Source organism: Natrix helvetica (assembly GCF_964273705.1).
Source record: "Natrix helvetica genome assembly, chromosome: 4".
In the NCBI taxonomy this organism is placed as follows: domain Eukaryota; kingdom Metazoa; phylum Chordata; class Lepidosauria; order Squamata; family Natricidae; genus Natrix; species Natrix helvetica.
In genome coordinates this window covers 84,361,656-84,378,861 of record NC_138550.1, presented here as the reverse complement: position 1 = coordinate 84,378,861, position 17,206 = coordinate 84,361,656, and the positions used below count along the sequence as shown (strand labels likewise).

The 17,206-nt window shown below is 35.6% G+C and overlaps 1 protein-coding gene across 2 annotated transcripts in view; it reads left to right on the top strand.

Moving 5' to 3' along the window:
* The window catches only part of CDH18 (cadherin 18), a 660,513-nt gene that overhangs the window by 619,469 nt on the left and 23,838 nt on the right, over window positions 1-17,206 (top strand). For both annotated transcript variants that reach the window (XM_081951851.1, XM_081951852.1), the window contains exons 12-13: window positions 4,885-5,006; window positions 7,562-7,679. In XM_081951851.1, the coding sequence (XP_081807977.1) occupies window positions 4,885-5,006; window positions 7,562-7,679 (240 nt within the window). The remainder of the gene's footprint in view (window positions 1-4,884; window positions 5,007-7,561; window positions 7,680-17,206) is intronic.

Below are 17,206 nucleotides of genomic sequence, written 5' to 3'. Positions count from 1 at the left end.
TGTGCATAATCACAACAGTATTCTAAAAGGGTATAATTTTAGGGCCTGGTCAACATTTTAGTGGCCATGTAAGGAAGAGGAGAAAGGCTTACTTCGTTTTGTTTGGTTTCATTCCCCCCCCCCCCAAGATTTGCTACAAAAGATAGCCAGAAGGCTAAGTGCTGGTCTGTTTTTACCCTCTCCTCTAACTCAGCTATTGTTCTGGTTGTCTACCTTTCTCTTATTTTAAGGGGGGGGGGTTATAGCAGATGAGCGTTCACAGGAATGAAGCATGTTGGAAAATGCAAAAAAATAAAAAACCCACTAGGCAAAAAACATACCTGTGTTCCTTATAGATTTTTCTTTCCCCCCCCCCCACAAATAAAAGCATATTAGACAGATAACTGACTAGCTGTTTGCTTGAACTTATCCAAAGAAACAGGTGAGAGGCAAGTGATGTCATTGAAAGTTGGGGTTTGTGGGGGAGTTGGATCAAGTAAAGGTAAACTGTATCCTCCTAACCAAAATGGGACATCTGGAGAACAAGTCCAAACAGTATGCTTTAAAACTTCCTTCAGATCTTTAACTTAGGTAAAGGTTCCCCTTGCACGTATGTGCTAGTCCCATGATGGCGAACCTATGGCACGCATGCCACAGGTGGCATGCAGAGGACTCTCTGCTGGCACATGAGCCGCCGCCCCAGCTGAGCTCCACTGTGCATGTGTATACGCCTCCCACCAGCCAGCTGATTTTCAGGTCTCTGAAGCACATATTGTTTAATCAAAATGCAGTTAAAACACTATACAAGCCATCAAGAATATAACTGTATACATCCAACAGGAACAGGAAGTGCCTCACAGGAGCAGATAGAGGTAAATCCTAGAGTGGCAGGAAATGCATCACTGAACAATGGAGATGAATGCTAGAGAGGAATAACACTGCATACAAAGCAGACATAATACCTACAATACCGTAGGCATGCACAACGGGTGGGGGTGGGGGTGGAGGAGTGCAGGTGGGTGCCTCCCATGCCCCTTTTTTGGTCCCAGGAGGCTTCAGGAAGGCCTGCTAAGCCCAAAATGGGTTGCATGCATATTGTATTATAGGTGTGGGCACACACGTGTGCGATGGCACACGAGGACAAAAGTGCTAGCCATCACTGTGCTAGTCATTCCTGACTCTAGGGGCACTACGCTCATCTCTGTTTCAAAGCTGAAGAGCCAGAGCTGTCCAAAGACAGCTGTGGTCATGTGGCTGTCATGACTAAATGCAGAAGGCTTACAGAATGCTGTTACCTTCCCACCAAAGGTGGTTCCTATTTTTCTACTTGCATTTTTACGTGCTTTTGAACTGCTAGGTTGGCAGAAGCTGGGACAAGTAATGCGAGCTCACTCTGTTATGCGGTGCTAGGGATTTGAACTGCCAAAATGGCGACCTTTTTGATTGACAAGCGTCTTAGCCACTGAGCCACCACATCCCACTATCTTTAACTTATCCAACATAAAATATTTAAATACCATTTTTAGTATCTACTGCATTGTACAATAATCATAAAAAACAGTTTTTCATAAATTAATTGAGTGGGACACCACTGATTTGATAAAGCATCTCCTTATTCCAAAATTCTGGGAAGTTCTCTATATTTATGTCAGGAACTCTTCAAGTTACTCTTTAACTCTTCAAAACTCTTTAGGTAACTAAGCTGGACGCTTAGGCTCTCCTGAGATATTTTTTTGGGTCCTTTTCCTAGTGAGTTTAGTATTTTAGGTTGTTCTTGTAGCACATTAGACAGGCAATAGCAAAGGCTTTAATAAAACTCAAATTCATCTAGTCACAATTTTAGGTATTTCATCTCCCCAACAACAAAAAAAAAAACCTCTCTGGATACATCAATATACAAAAATTAAGATGGGTGTCCCAGAGAGTGCTGAAGTAGAGAAATCAAACAATATACTGTATGTTCTGAATCTAAAATGACAGCCAAGAAGATATCAAACAGAGAATGTAGAAAGTTCTCAATTAGTGTATGTAAGTTTCCCGATTATCAAAATATTTTCAGAAGAAGAATTTTTTTCCAATGAAAAAGTAGTTTTAAAAAATCAAGGTGTCCATTTTCTGTGACATTTATTAATGTTTAAAATGAGAAAAACCCGGAGCAAACTGACCAATTTTGTTTGGCTTCTAGTCCTCCAGTAGTACCATCACAGTAAATTATCAGTTTGATATGTCTGGTACCCGATAATTAAAGTAAATGAGTTCAACCTTTCATTGTTCACACTTTATTACAGGATTGTAACTCCAATGCATAATGTAACATTCATTTGCACACATAATTGTTACAGCATGTTAATCCCCTAACCTGCCTTGTATTTGGCAGAGAATACTGGATGATTGCCTATGCAACAACACTGCTAATGAAATTGTTTTGTTCATCCTGATGGCTAATTTATTGGAGATTTATTTTTGTTTGGTGAATTATTTAAAGGGCAAATTCTTTCCATATTGCTCTAGTTTCTCTCTTGATTCATTTTGCATTTATAATTTACCGTGGGAGCCAAAGAGCATTCAAATATTCCATAAGGTGATGATGATACAACTTGATCCTGCTAAGATTTTTTTTCCTAATTAGTTGGTTGTTTATATTTCTCAAAGGGAGCAAGGTAAGAAGGATCCATTCATTGAAAAGCATAGAGGAGTAAAATCTGGGTAGAATTGATTTTAGCATATTGATTTGAGCATACTGAAAAATATGAGCATTATGGACTTCCCACTATTTTAAATTTAAATGTAAAGTTTATTTTAATGTTGTTCAATATTAATTCTATTCAAATGTGCTATATATGGTTGAAGAAAAAAAAACACAAACTGAAACTGTTCCTAAATGCAATATTTGTGTGTTTTGTGTCTCAGAAAGGGAAAAAAGGATTTGAAAATTAAGTCTACAAGTGTTCCAATCTTAAAAATTGGATATTATTTTTAAATGTTGATGTTTATGAACAAAGGATATTGCATTCATATATCCATTGTTATTCATGCTTCCTTGGATCTATTTCCAATTAAGAGGTATTTACTCCTAAGGAAAGAGGTATAATAAGCTTGTAATACAAGGTGACTTGCAAAGGAATTTAGAACCTCATCAAATTCAATCACAATGGAATGGAGAGCAATTCAAATGCAAGTCAACAAGACTGAAGTAGGTTTTTCTTGAGATTTATTAGTACTATTGTCAGTACCACAATCACAAATACTACAACTCTGATTAAAGAATAGACTTTCTCTAGTTTCAGTTCTAATTGGAAACAACTTTTGGACATTTTGCTTGAAATTGAAGGAAACTAACTTTTGATCTTCAGATTTGATGTCTAGAAGTGTTTATCATTAAAGGAGTACTGTATGCTGTCGTTTATTCTAGTTCGAAGAGCATTGTATTTTATCTTTACATATGAACCAAAGAGAGTTAGCTATTATTATTTTTTACTATAGCTTTTTCATTTTTTGCTTATACCACCCAATTCTGCTTTCCACCCTAACCTTTCCTTATTTCCTTTTTTTCCTTGTACTTTATGTTTTTTTGAAATTCATTAAAGTTCTGTTAAAATGCCATTGATCAAATATTTCAAAAAGTAAGCAAATTATGTAAATATGATTCAGATTTTCACGTATTTATCCTTTGCCTATTTTTTTTTTGTAAGGCAGGCACATAAGACACCTAAAATAATTAAATTTATGGAATGGATTGTGACTATAATCAATAATGGCTAGTAAGGTAATGATGTAGTGGTGGGTTCCAGATCCCGTTGCTACCGGTACAGTGCAACGGGCCTGGTGTCCACCACATGAACACACTCAGTGCATGCACACACATGCACAGCACGTGCACACATACTTACCATCTGTAATGCTCCGCGATGCCTCCGCGACGCTCCAGCTGCTCGGTGGAGCATCGTGCAGGTGCCATAAGCTCTGTGCACATGTGCAGAAGCCCCGAAGAGCTCAAATACAGGTAAGGATGGAGGGCGGGCGGGTGGGCTCTCTGGAGCCCTGTACTGGAATGGTAGCCAATGCTCCCGGCAGGCACCGGTATGCCCCGGTCATAACCCATCATTGTAATGATGGAATATATGTCTGCTGGTTTTACAAAAGTTTCAGTGACAATGGCAATTTGATGGGGAAGGAGAAACCAAAAGATTGGGGTGGTTGAATATTTTCATATCGAGATAGGTATAGATGGAGCTTTTCTCTTTTTTCAGTAGGGTTTCATGCTTATTTGTGATTCATTTGCCTACTCATTTTAATTTTATATTCTTTTAAAAAACAAAATCAATATCAGAGTGGTTTAATTTTTTTAATGTGTTACTATTGAGTTTAAAATAATGTTCCCAAAACAAAAGCAACAGGAAAAGCATATCATCTGAAGAAGATCTTTAACTTCTTAATGTTTTAATTGACTTTTTCCATGCTTTAACAGACCAGAGCTCCTAATTATTTATTGTATATTAAATTTTAATCTCTAATGTCATTAGCTGATTATCGCTTTCTTGATAACATAAGAATATGCAACAGACTCTGAAAAGTTTTCTTTCTTTTTTCTATAGCAAGTCACATCCTACATTTTACAAACCTGTTGTTTAATGTCATGAGTTCCATTTTTGGAAACTTAGCAAGTGTTACCTGTATCAGATTGCTATTGTATTGGATTCGTCCACAATCTTCTTCTTCAGAGGAAATACCTAGATTTCTAACAAGTTGTTGTAAATTACTTTTTCAGCTTCTTTCAGGACCATGGAGAGTACCAGGGACAGACAAGTTTTTTGCAGTCTGAGTGGATTCTAAAATTGCTAATTAATTTTATTTGGACATGTATATGTATTTAAACTGTGTGGGTTTTCTTTTCTTTTTTTACAGACAGCCCTGGGCTCTTGAGCCATGTCCCTGTTGAAATTAAAATTCTCGATGTTAATGACAACCCTCCAGAGCTTGCCAGGGACTATGATGTCATTGTCTGTGAGAATGCAAAGCCCAGCCAGGTCAGTTGCTAATTACACACTTAAGGTTAAGTCCAAAAAAAGTTCAATGAGAAAAAAAGTCAGGCGTAGTAGTATAACTTGCTTCTTAAACAGCTGAATAGTTCTACAAAACCTGAGACAGAAGACTTAATTCTTTGATGCATTTATTTTCATATTCTGGCATATTAAAATCTTAATGATGCTACAACATTGAAAAAAGTATTTGGTTAGAATGTAATTCAAAGGAGGTTTCCTCCATATTCATGGTTTGATTCCTTAAATTTCCAATTTTATACCTGAGAACTGCAAATGTCTCAAGTGGGGAAGGGGGGAATGTGAGTTTCCTTGTGACAGTTTAAAAGTGTTGACAACATTCATAGTAAATGATAATACATTTACTTAAACGAATATATATTGATATTAAAGTAATCTTCTGATTCAGGGACATAGGTAGAGGTTCCCCACCCCCACCCTGCCAAACTCAAGCACAGAGACCTAGGGTTTTCTTTCCCAGCTTAAACAATGTCTTACCCACAATTTGTCATCACTTTATATGGGATAAAATGAACTGCATATAGTAGCTGTCAGATTTTTGCTCATGCTGCACTTCAGACCTAAGTTATAATTGGGGAAATAACATAATCCCCAGTGTGACTGTTTTTTCTGATTTAATCATTTTGCCTGGCAATGCATAAGTAGTCAGGTGGAAATCATGTCAACTGCTGTTGCACTGAATTAGCAACATCATTCAGAGATTGACATTGTGGGTGAAAAGATCTCATTTATAACTCTTCTCTGGAATGTGAATCTTCATCTCTTCAGAGTATATCACATTGGTGTCATTGTTCCTGTAGGTTTTTTTTTCTGATTATGCTGGAAAATAGAGTTTTCTATTCTGAGAACTTTCTATAATTTAATCAATCAATCAATTAGAATACAACTGGAAGGAACCTTGGACTCATCTAGTACACACACACACACACACACACACACACACAATCAAGCAGGTGATCCTATATCATTTCACACAGGTGGCTTTCCAGTCTTTTCTCAAAAGCCTACAACTTCTGTAGCACCTACAAGTTCTGTAGCACCTACAACTTCAGAAGCCAAGCTGTTCCACTGGTTAATTGTTCTCACTGTTAAGAAGTTACTTCTTAATTCCAGATTGCTTCTCTCCTTGATTGGTTTCTATCCATTGTTTCTTGTCTTGCCTTCTGATACTTTGGAAAATAAGTTGACCTCTTTTTTGTGGCAGCCCCTCAAATTCTGGAATACTGCTATCATGTCATCCTTCTTTTTGCTAGATTAGTCATACCCAATTCCTGCAACTGTTCTTCATATGTCTTTGCCTCCAAGCCCTTAATCATCTTAGTTGCTCTTCTTTGCACTTTTTCCAAAGTCTCAATATCTTTTTTGTAATGTGGTGACCAAAACTGAATGCATTATCCCAGGTGTGGTCTGACTAAGGATTTATAAAGTGGTACTAGTGTTTCATGTGATTTTGATTCTATGCCTATGTTTAAACAACCAAGGATTGTATTAGCTTTTTTGGCTGATGCTGCATACTGCTGGCACATGTTTGTGATCATCCACTAGGAGTCAAAGACTCCTCTTACAGTTAATGTTTTTGAGGGAGGGTGTTTACCAGGATTCAAACCTAACTTAAAGACACAAATGCATTTTGAATAAATGCCCCAATTATTCATGAACCAAATCTTAATTTCATGGGACACATTTTATTTAAAAAGAGTGAATAGTAATGATGAACAGCCCACATTTTAAGAGAAGATTGAAATGACATTGCAATTTCAAGCAAATCAAAAAAGTATTAATAAGATTTATACAAGCTATTGGGAGCAGTTTCAAATCCTATCAATCATGCAGCCATCAAGTTGCCTTACAAAGTGCATGTTTCCTTTCACTGGCAGTTTTCAAATAGAGACTGAATAATTTTCTGCTCAAAATATTTTGAGAACCTTCCCTAGCACATAACTAGACCAAATGTCCTCTGAGATCCCTTCAAACTTTGATTCTACAATCCCTTCCATGTTTATGATTCTATTGACCTACAATAGAATCATAAACAAGTACCTTAAATAAAGTCGTACTTAGACCTATATACTGGTCCACAGTGCTTTACAGCAGTCTCTGAATGGTTTACAGTGTCAGCATTTTGTCCACTACAATTTGGATCCTCATTTTACTGACCTCAGAAGGCTGAGTCAACCTTGAGCTGGTCAAGATCGAACTCCAAGTTGTGGGCAGAGATAGCCTACACTACTGCATTCTAACCACTTCACAACCACAGGTCTTCATTGTTCAGAAAATAAATGAATAAATCTGAATGCTAAGGTTGTATTTAGTTCATTTCATGATATTGCTTAAATGCTTCCCTCTCCAAATAAATCTAATAGACTAATAAATGACACCAGCCAAGTATAAAATGATATACTTGGCACCAGCTCAGACAAATACTATGTCAACAAGCTGAGCTTACATGATCTTACTGAGTTCTGTTCAAATTAAAATCCAGTTCAAAGTTAATTAGACCCTTTATCCTATGTTCTTTCCAGGTTATTCAGATGATCAGTGCCACTGACAGAGATGCCATTACAGAAGGGCGAAGCTTCCATTTTGCTCTAGATGACAATTTTTCTTTGAATCCCAACTTTACATTAAAGGATAATGAAGGTACAGTAAATAAAAAACATAACTGACTAGACAAGGCTCTATGTTTGACTGCAGTGTCTCATTGAATAGAATAACTTTTTCCAATGTTCAAAAAAAAAAAAAACCCATAGTCAATCAGGATATCAGTGTTGTATTACAAAGGGTGCCATAGTCATATTTTTTGATTGTCAAGCAAACTATATCCAGTAATCATCTGGGAAAAAATAACCTTGCTGTATTTTCTACTCGTAACTATATATTGTTGTATTTCTCATTTATGCTGTAGACAGTTTAAAATATTTTACAATGATTTGCTGGAACTCTGAAGCTTCAATTTCTTAGTTAAAGATGTCCATCCTCATGGCAGATATTAGTGGTTTTATTGTCTCTCTGAAAGGTCAGAATTAGGGAAAAGGGGGAAATATTTCTTCTTATCATGTTATACCAGTAATAAAGAACATAACATTGTAAAATATTACCAAAGTTCATTTTCAGCTGGAAAAAAAACCCATTCAGTAAAATGGATATGATAATGATAATGCCTTGTTTTATACTAACCGAAGAAATGACTATTTGTTGATGGATACCCTTTAATAGAATATTATAGTAGAAACTACATCTTTTCCCACCAAGCTTTAGAAAGGCAATTCTTACACTAAAGGCCGTGTAAAAATTTCATAAATGGGATATGCCATCTTTGGCACTTAAATTTCTTTATTTTTAAATGCATTATGTTTCTGATTTATTCAATAACATATCTTTTATTGTTGTATAAACTTCTATAAAATGTTCATGTTTCTAGGAAAACAACATGACCTTGTACAAATCAATAAGTCAAGTAGCACCTAACAACCTTGGCTCTAACTTAGAAGTAAAGCAACAACAGTCTTTGTTAGGAATTGAATGGGGAACCACCTGGGAACTTCCAGGACTATTGGCTGAATTGTATTTTTTTTAATGGAAGTTTAAAAACATCCTAGAAGAAGGCAGAGTAATACTGCTAGGAAATTATATAAATGCAGTCTCCAGCAACGGGCTTTAGTCCAGCCCAGAAGTAATATCTGGTCATCCTTGGCTGTTCTTAAATGTTATGTAAGCTTGGATCTTATTATTAAATGAAGAGGTGACAATCTAGAGATTTTAGGGTTTAGATTAGACTGAGAAATCAAAACAATCAAAGAAACCAACACCCTCTTGGAGAAGATAATATAATCAATTTCCTTTTTTGGATGTGAACATTCCATGAACATTAAAGAATGTAATGCAGCAATAAGACTTTAACTTTTGAAACAAGAATGTTACTGCATTCATGGTGGGTAGTCAAATGAGATATTTGCAATTAAATACAAAGTGTACATGAGATGCGTGATTGTATTTTGCCACAGTACAGTTTGTGTGCTTGCTTTGTTTCTTTGAATTCATGTTTTTGACATAGTTTTAAACACTTTGGGGCGAGAGCCAATTAGCCTTAAAATGTTTCTGACATGTTGAGAAGTTGACATGTGAAATTTAAAAGATTTCCCCTTCAGAGGAATGTCCTGGAGGAAACAATTGAAAGGCATACAGATAGAGAGAAGGGGGAGAAATTCTGGGAGTTAGCTTTTTTTACTTTATTCGGAATTTACTACTGTTGCCCTTGCTATTTACTACTGACCCCCTTGTTCATTAGTAATGCAATCTTCTTGGCCTTGAAGAGGCCTCTCAGCAAGTACAAAATATATTAAATTTCCACCTCTTAGGGCAGAGAGAAATGTCCACTGTCAAAGGGGGCAATTGGATCTTCAAAGATGCCTTCCAGCCCCTGTGGAAACCTCAAAACCTATGAATTTCTAATGTCAGTTTCCAAAACCAGAGAGCAATTTGGGAGGCATTTCATGTGCATTGCAGAAAAAATGGGATTTTCAGTCCTCAAATATTTTTTAACATGTAGAAAAAGGTGACCTAGTTTTAGACCCGGTCCCAATGGGACCAAAAGTGAGGAAAGTCTGAAACAAGACATGTTCCTCTTCCCTCACTTTTATCCTGTTGACAAGATCCAACTCTACCTTTAATTTCAAAACATTTTACTTTTTTTTTTATTTAGAAAGGAAAAGAGATTAAAAACTACAGAGAAATGACAAAATGCAAATATTACATGGAAGTGTTTGTAGAATAATGGTTTTTTTTTAAAAAAAAGTAGAAACTATTCCATTATAAAAAAAAACATGTCATTTTTTTGGACATATAAGATTTAGCAATCAATACCTATCACCAACATGATCCAAAAACTTGTAGAAAATGAAATGCTCCACCATTTGTGGGTAGCAGTAATTTACGTTTCCCAAAATGTTTTTTTGAACAGCTGTCTTTTTATAGCTCTCTGTAAAAGTAGTAAGGAGGCCATAGTCTAGATATCCAAGATTTAGTTCTTCAAATGTTGGGAGTTGGGGACATCACTGAGAAGTCTTAAGACTGGGTTCACTGAAGCTAGCATTCCTTCAGTAGCAGCACCCTCAACAAGCATTTCTCCACCCAATTCTTACTGTACAGATATATTCAATATGTAAAAAATTGTTACAGAATAAGAGAATTTGGAAGCAAATTTGAAAAAGGTACTATCTCATCCACTCAAGGTGATAGCTGTCTTTTTCTTTGAAAAGACTCCCTTAATTTCCCCCAGCTCATTCAACAGTTAAAAATCATTTGGATAGCTATTTGTAGAAAGATGGAGATGCCTTTGAGGAAATAATCAGAAACCATTTACTGAAATTAGAAGACAGAAACCTTTCTTTAGCCATGAACAAGGAGATAGGAAGAAGATCAGGTTGGCCTTGTCTAAGAATGAGAGAAGGTAAAGCACAATTTTTATTTTATTTTTTGCAAAATTATGTTCCTATAGTCTATCTCAATAAAGCATTGTTATTGTCTTCCTATGCAATTGGTTTCTTGATCTGGTCAACCTTGTAGTGTTATAAATGCTTGAGAAAAAATGGAATAGTACAGAAAATTGTTTTCAGTTTACACATCTAACTGTTTGAAACTAACCCATATTATACTAAGAAACAATGAACATTTATTTGCTTGAAAAAATGTTGGGTAGAAGATCACAAGGAAAGTCATTCTCTGAGGCCAAGAAAGAAATGCCATTTCTTATTTAAGCAATATTATATAAATAGACTTAAACACACACTGATATTATCTTTATTAACAACTTAGACTAGTTGACATAATGTCAATTGATTCTTGACAACAACTGTGTTATTTAGAAAAATAATATATTCTTTTGCATTAGCATTTTTGTGTCTCCATATATCTATTGGTTTCAAATTGTCCATCATATCAAAAAGAACTTTTGGTAGTTTCCTGTCTCTTGTCTTAAAATCTTTCTCCAAAGTTTTGCCTTCTGGGGCAAATTATATCATTCCAGGAACCTATTAAACACTAATTTTCCTATAGTAAGTCCATTAGATATCCATAAATCCTTTGAAAAATGTAACTATGTCTTCGTTTGGTGCATAAATTCTTATTATCAAAGTCTTGGCCCTTTGAGTTGTAATTGGGAGTTCATGTACAAAACAATTATATTTCCTGTTTTAATTCCTACTGAAATAAATTATTTACCCTATTTTTTGCAAATCCAATGTTTGATATTTTCTAATTTGTATTCCTTGAATCTTGTTTCATTTTTAAAATAGTGGAATAATTTTCCTTTTAAAGAATCATTTGCTTTATTTATATTGCATGTTAGGCATTTATCATCCATATGTATGCTGAAAAATTAGAAAAATCAATAACTGTAGCACCTAGCATAGTGCTTTCCTCCTCAGTTTCTTGTTTGTAGCTGCTCAGAGTCAAGTGAATATGCCTTTTTTATATTGTAAAGCTGAAATGATATTTCATTACAGGTGTACATTTAATGACTTGACTTTAGATTGTGGTATCTATAGTAACAAGTGCTTGACCTTGTTCTCATAGGACTACATTTTCACATATATGTTGATGGTGTATAATCATCCGTACATTCCTAAAGAGTGTTAAGAAGTGAATGTTCATAGAATCAGAGTGTAAAAAATAGATTTTACTGATGTGCTAAATGCTTTAAATTTGATTAGCTGAAATGCCTTATTTCAAACTGTTTCAAGTTGGAAAAAGCTATTTTGTATTCGAGCTGGGCTTTTTCAGATACTTTGAAACGTTTTAAGCTCAAAATAATATCCAAAGTAACCCAAAACATCAATTTCAAACTGAAATAACTGTTTTAAACTTGATAACAGACATTTTAAAATGATGCATAACTATTCCTTTTGGGTAAAGCACACAGAATGATTACCAAAGCAAAGACAGACAGATGATAGATAGATTATACAAATATTTGGGAGGAAATATATCTGCAAAAGGAAAAGAGAATTAAGTGAATAAACAAAGGATTTTCTAGCATTCCAATAAATGACTAAAAATAACCAAATATACTATATCATTTACAAGCATTTAAAATCACCATTAAACTTTATGTGGAATACCAATATCAAGAGCAACATATGACAAAGTATGAATCATCAAATGAAATATGGAATTGTGTTAAATAAAAATAAAGTCTTAATCTACAAAAAAACACAGGAAAATAGTAAAAATCAATGAAAAATAAAAATATTAAGAAATTATTTGCTTACAAATTATACTCTCCCATCCTATTCTAACTAATTCTAACTAATTAATTGAAATCAATATAGTAGTACATGTATTTATATTATACTACTATAATAAGCAAACATTAGGAATTGTTTCTGATTTCTTGTTACACAGCAAGGCAAAGATTGCCATTTAGGGAAAAGAAAAGAAAAACAACCAGTTTGACAGATTTATCTTGGTAAGATTGTCAACTAATCAATAGAATTTGAGTAATTATCCAGGGTTCAGTAAAGAGTGTTAATCTATATACTACTAAAACTCTCATATCTGTTTGATACTTTGTAACCATAATTGGGTGAAACACTGCATCAGAATAACAGAATTGGAAGGGACCTTGGAAGTCTTCTAGTCCAACCCTGCTTAGGCAGGAAACTCTATACCATTTCAGATAAATGTTATTCAATCTCTTCTTTAAAATATCCAGTGTTGGGGCATTCACAACTTCTGGAGCCAAGTCATTCCACTGATTAATTGTTCTAATTGTCAGGAAATTTCTCCTTAGTTCTAGATTGGTTCTCTCTTTGATTAATCTCCATCCATTGCTTTTTGTCTTGTCCTCAGGTGCTTTGGAGAATAGGTTGACCCCCCCCCCCTATTTCTGGCAACCCCTGAGATAACAGTATACTGCTATCATGTCACCCCTAGTTCTTCTTTTCATTAAACTTGATATACCCATTTCCTGCAACCAGTAACAACATGGTTGCTTCAGTGCCATCATTGCACTGTCACAGTCAGCCATGTTTATATGATCCTCTTTCCCTGGCAGGTTCCCACAAGTCACTGGGGAACCAAGAAAAAATTGATATGATTGCTGACCCTCCTACACTCCTTGCCACCCTTCCACTAGCAAAGTCTTTACTTTTGGGAAGCTTGCAGGAAGAAAGTTAATGGAAAAAATGGTCACCTGTGCACTCCCTTGTTCCTTCCCCCACTGCTTCTATGAAGGGAAGGGAAGGGAAAGGGAAGGAAGGAAAGAAGGAAGGAAAGAAGGGTCAGTGTATGACAGTTCATGACTTGGCAGAGACATGGTAACAAGGTCAGTTAATGAATAGGCATAGCAACTAAGTCAGTCAATGCAGGCTGTTTGGAAACTGAAACAGTATTTGCTGTTGCAACAAGGAGACAGCAAGGAGCCTGGGCATGGTTTAGCTTTAAACGAGTCTGCTGCTCTGAATTAAAACTAAAACTGTTCTCTCCTCTGCCTGTGTTTGCTTGTATTTACTACCACATTGCAAAACCTGCATTTGGTATTGTATATTTACTTATGTTATATTATATATAAAGAGAAGTTAATAAACCCTGCTGAATCAGTTACTTATGTGTGCTTTCCGGATGTGATTGCTGCAACAAACTCTAACAGGAAGGGTGGGAGGGAGGGAGAGGGAGATACTACCTCATTGGAAAAACTTCAAAGTTATCACGTATAAAAAAATCACTACAACTTTCCACTTTAAAGTGTGTTCCCCTTCATTAGACTAACACTAATAATGAACTGTATGGTGCAAGAGTAATCGTAGATAATAAGCATATATTTTCAAATATATTTGAAAGTACTGTTGCAACTATTCTAAAAGAAATCTTAATGTGGAATAAAAATCTTGCACTCAAACATACTGATTTTTCTCATATTTGACTCTCCTGTGAGACAGTGGTTTTAATTTTTATTATTAGAGACAGAAAATCTATCTAGGTGCAAATCAATAAATTTTCTATGCACGGCATATATTAGAATTTTTCACTTGTGACAGTCTGTTGGGGTACTTTGGTATGTCAACTATAGTGAGAAACATTTCTAACTTCATGTGAATACATATTTTTATTGCCTTAAAACTGTTGGTGGGAATCCAGATGGTAGAGGATATTTTTTTTTGAATTATGACAGTTGTATTTAATTTAACATGTTATTGAGGATTGCTATAACTGAAGAAAAATAAAATTATAGAGTGTTCAGTAGTTTTCAGGATTTTGACATGTGCATAGTAATGTTATTTGCAAAAGTCTTCCTTCATTCTCTTCCCACTGAAAATATTACCCACAGCTTGTTTTAAATGTCAGTCTTTCAGGATTGCTACACTTAATGCATTTCTATATTTGTGAATTTTATTTTTACTATTATGTTACAAATTGCTTTTTACAAAAGCATCTTTCCATATTCGTGGAGTTTGTTCCTTTCCTTCAGCCAGCTTGGTCTTTCATCTTTGAAATATAATTTTCTCTCTCTCCTTTTATTTCCTTTTTTCATTTGCACCAATACTCACATTTCAATTCTCTTTCAGCCTTCTTCCCTTTACAGGTAATCTTTTGAGTTTAATATTTTTCATTTCTATGCTTCTCATGACTTTTTTTTATTATTTTTGTATGTGTGTGCAAATGAACTTCTTCCAGTCATCAAATAAGCCTCTCTCTTAGTTTTGTGTGTGCAGTTTGGTGAAAAGCACTTTAGTCAAATACGTAAGAGTGCACATTGTTTGTTATGAAGTTGATCATGTTCTTCTGACCAATTTAAACCAGAAAGCTTTGATGTCTTAACTCAAGCAAAGTCCTGTTGATAAAAGCAGATGGAATCACCCAGTCTATTTCCTTTCTCAGATCACTATTGTCTTTTCAAAATCCCTTGGGGGAAATTGCAAGTCTTTATATTGTATTTTTAAAATACCTTTGCACATCAGACATTAGAATCATATAGAATCCTAATATGGTCAGAAAGGAACCAGGTGAATCAAACCAAAGACCAAGCTACCTAGCATATATTTTTTCATAAGAGCTAACCAAATATTAGAAGAAATTCACAAATATGTCACAAAGGCAGTTGCATACTCCTGTTGCTTCCCTGGATGTGATGTGGAGAAGTATCCATCTTGGAAACATGTAGGAGAAGGAATGGCAGAACCTGGGGATGGAATTAAAAGAGGGATCAGCCTAGAATCCTTATGTAGCCATAAGGAGACTAAGTTCTACCCCTCTGGAATTCTATTCACCCTTATCTGCTGTAATTCCAAGCATTAGTTGAGAAGATTCCTCTGCATGGGCATTTTAGCAATAAATCATTTCAACCCTGAGCTACAATAAATGCAATAAACCAGATCTACCCTGAGCTACAGATATTCTGTTCTGTTAGTACCAATAAATCAGTGTAATTTGCTTTTCAGAGTGGACCTGTTCTTTCACACTGACAAAACGTAATTGTTTTTCTTCTTCCTGATGTGAATAACACAGAGAGAAGCAGGTGGGAGCATGAGTGAGCCATTATGGATATTAGCTACTGATAACCACAACTTGTCTAATCATCTTTCACAACCTCCATCACATCCTACTATAGGCAAAAAAACACAATTTAACCAGGGGCCATGTGGTTACATTTTTCTTCTCCTGAAATTCCCATCATTCATTGTCACTGGATGAACTGCAGGTTCTAGGAATAAACAAGAGGATTTTTTTCTCTGTCTACTTTGTTCTTCTTATAGAGAATTTATGAAGCTGTGTCATTCCAATACAACTTTCCTATTTATTTATTTTTTCTAAATGAAATATTCATAAGAAAGATAATCTAGTTGAAGATATTTTTTTCTTTAGTATGCTTTTTCTCCAGACTCCCAATATTTGTAAAGTTCTTATTATTCACTCTCGAAAGGATTATTATCAAGCTTGAAGAGCTACAGAAAAGGGCAATCAAAATGATCAGGGGACTGGTGCTATTCTTTTGTGGAACAGACAATTGTATTGGGGGATTTATTCTATTTTATTTTGTTCTGTTGTTGAAAGAAATGTCCTTCTGGGTTCGGCTCCAAGTGGGGAAAAAGACACTGGAGACATGGAGGCTGCTTGGAAAGATGGTTTAATGGTGGACAGGACCACATGGCCTGAGCCCTGAACAGAAAAGGCGATCACATGCTTCAATGTTGGTGGAGAAGAAGAGAAGGGAAGAGAAGGGGTGAAGAAGGGCTTGCAGGGATTTTTATAACCTGTTCAGTCCCACCTATCTGTTTCCTGTTCCTGTGTAAGAAATGTATTCTGATTGGTTGCCAGACTCACATGGGCCCATGCAGGGGCAACCCTCTAGGCTGTTTTGAATTCAGGTTTGATTGAGTTCAGCTGCCATGTGGTCACTTGAATAAAGGCTTATATTATCCTGCCTTATCCCATCACTCTGGAGTTAAGAGGAGAACTCTTTATTATGTAAAGTGGACTAGCTTGGCCTTCTTAATGGCCCATTGACAAAGCGGGGAAGCTGCAGGAATTTACTCTGTGTTTAAAATGTGTTTCTCCCTTTTTCACATCCAGGAAAATATAATATTCTGCCTTATCAATATTTCCTAGGATATTTCATTTTTCTGGGAGTGGGCTAGGTGATAACTTCCTACAATCCCTCCTTTTTTTTTCAAAACATGTGAGTGGAACGCACATGTTTTTGACAAAAGATAAAATTGGTCAGATCAAGGAAACTTAATTTTTCTGATGGAAAGGCATTGAAAGAGACAGCAGAAGGATCCCTTCAGTTGGCTCCCAGAGAGCTTTCAACCATGAAGGTCTTAACAACCAGGGCACAATTTCTGGAAAGAAATTTACAATATCCAATTTACCATGCCAATTATTTTCAGATGGTTGATATCACTTTCTGTGAGCTTCCAGACAGGGTACAAGCAACCACAAATCCCAAAAATCCTTCACAGCCATGGTTCTGCCTTTTAAAGAAGTACAGGCTACCCATTTTCAGGGGATGGTTCTTTAATCTGCCCTAGCTCTTATTTTAGTGAGGCCAAATTGAGTTTAGCTAGTGTGCAATACAAGCTATTTGGTATTTTTAAAACTACACACAATGAGCCCTGGGATTCCTCCTCCTGAGACCACCAGTGCACCATGTCCTGCTTTACTGGGCAACA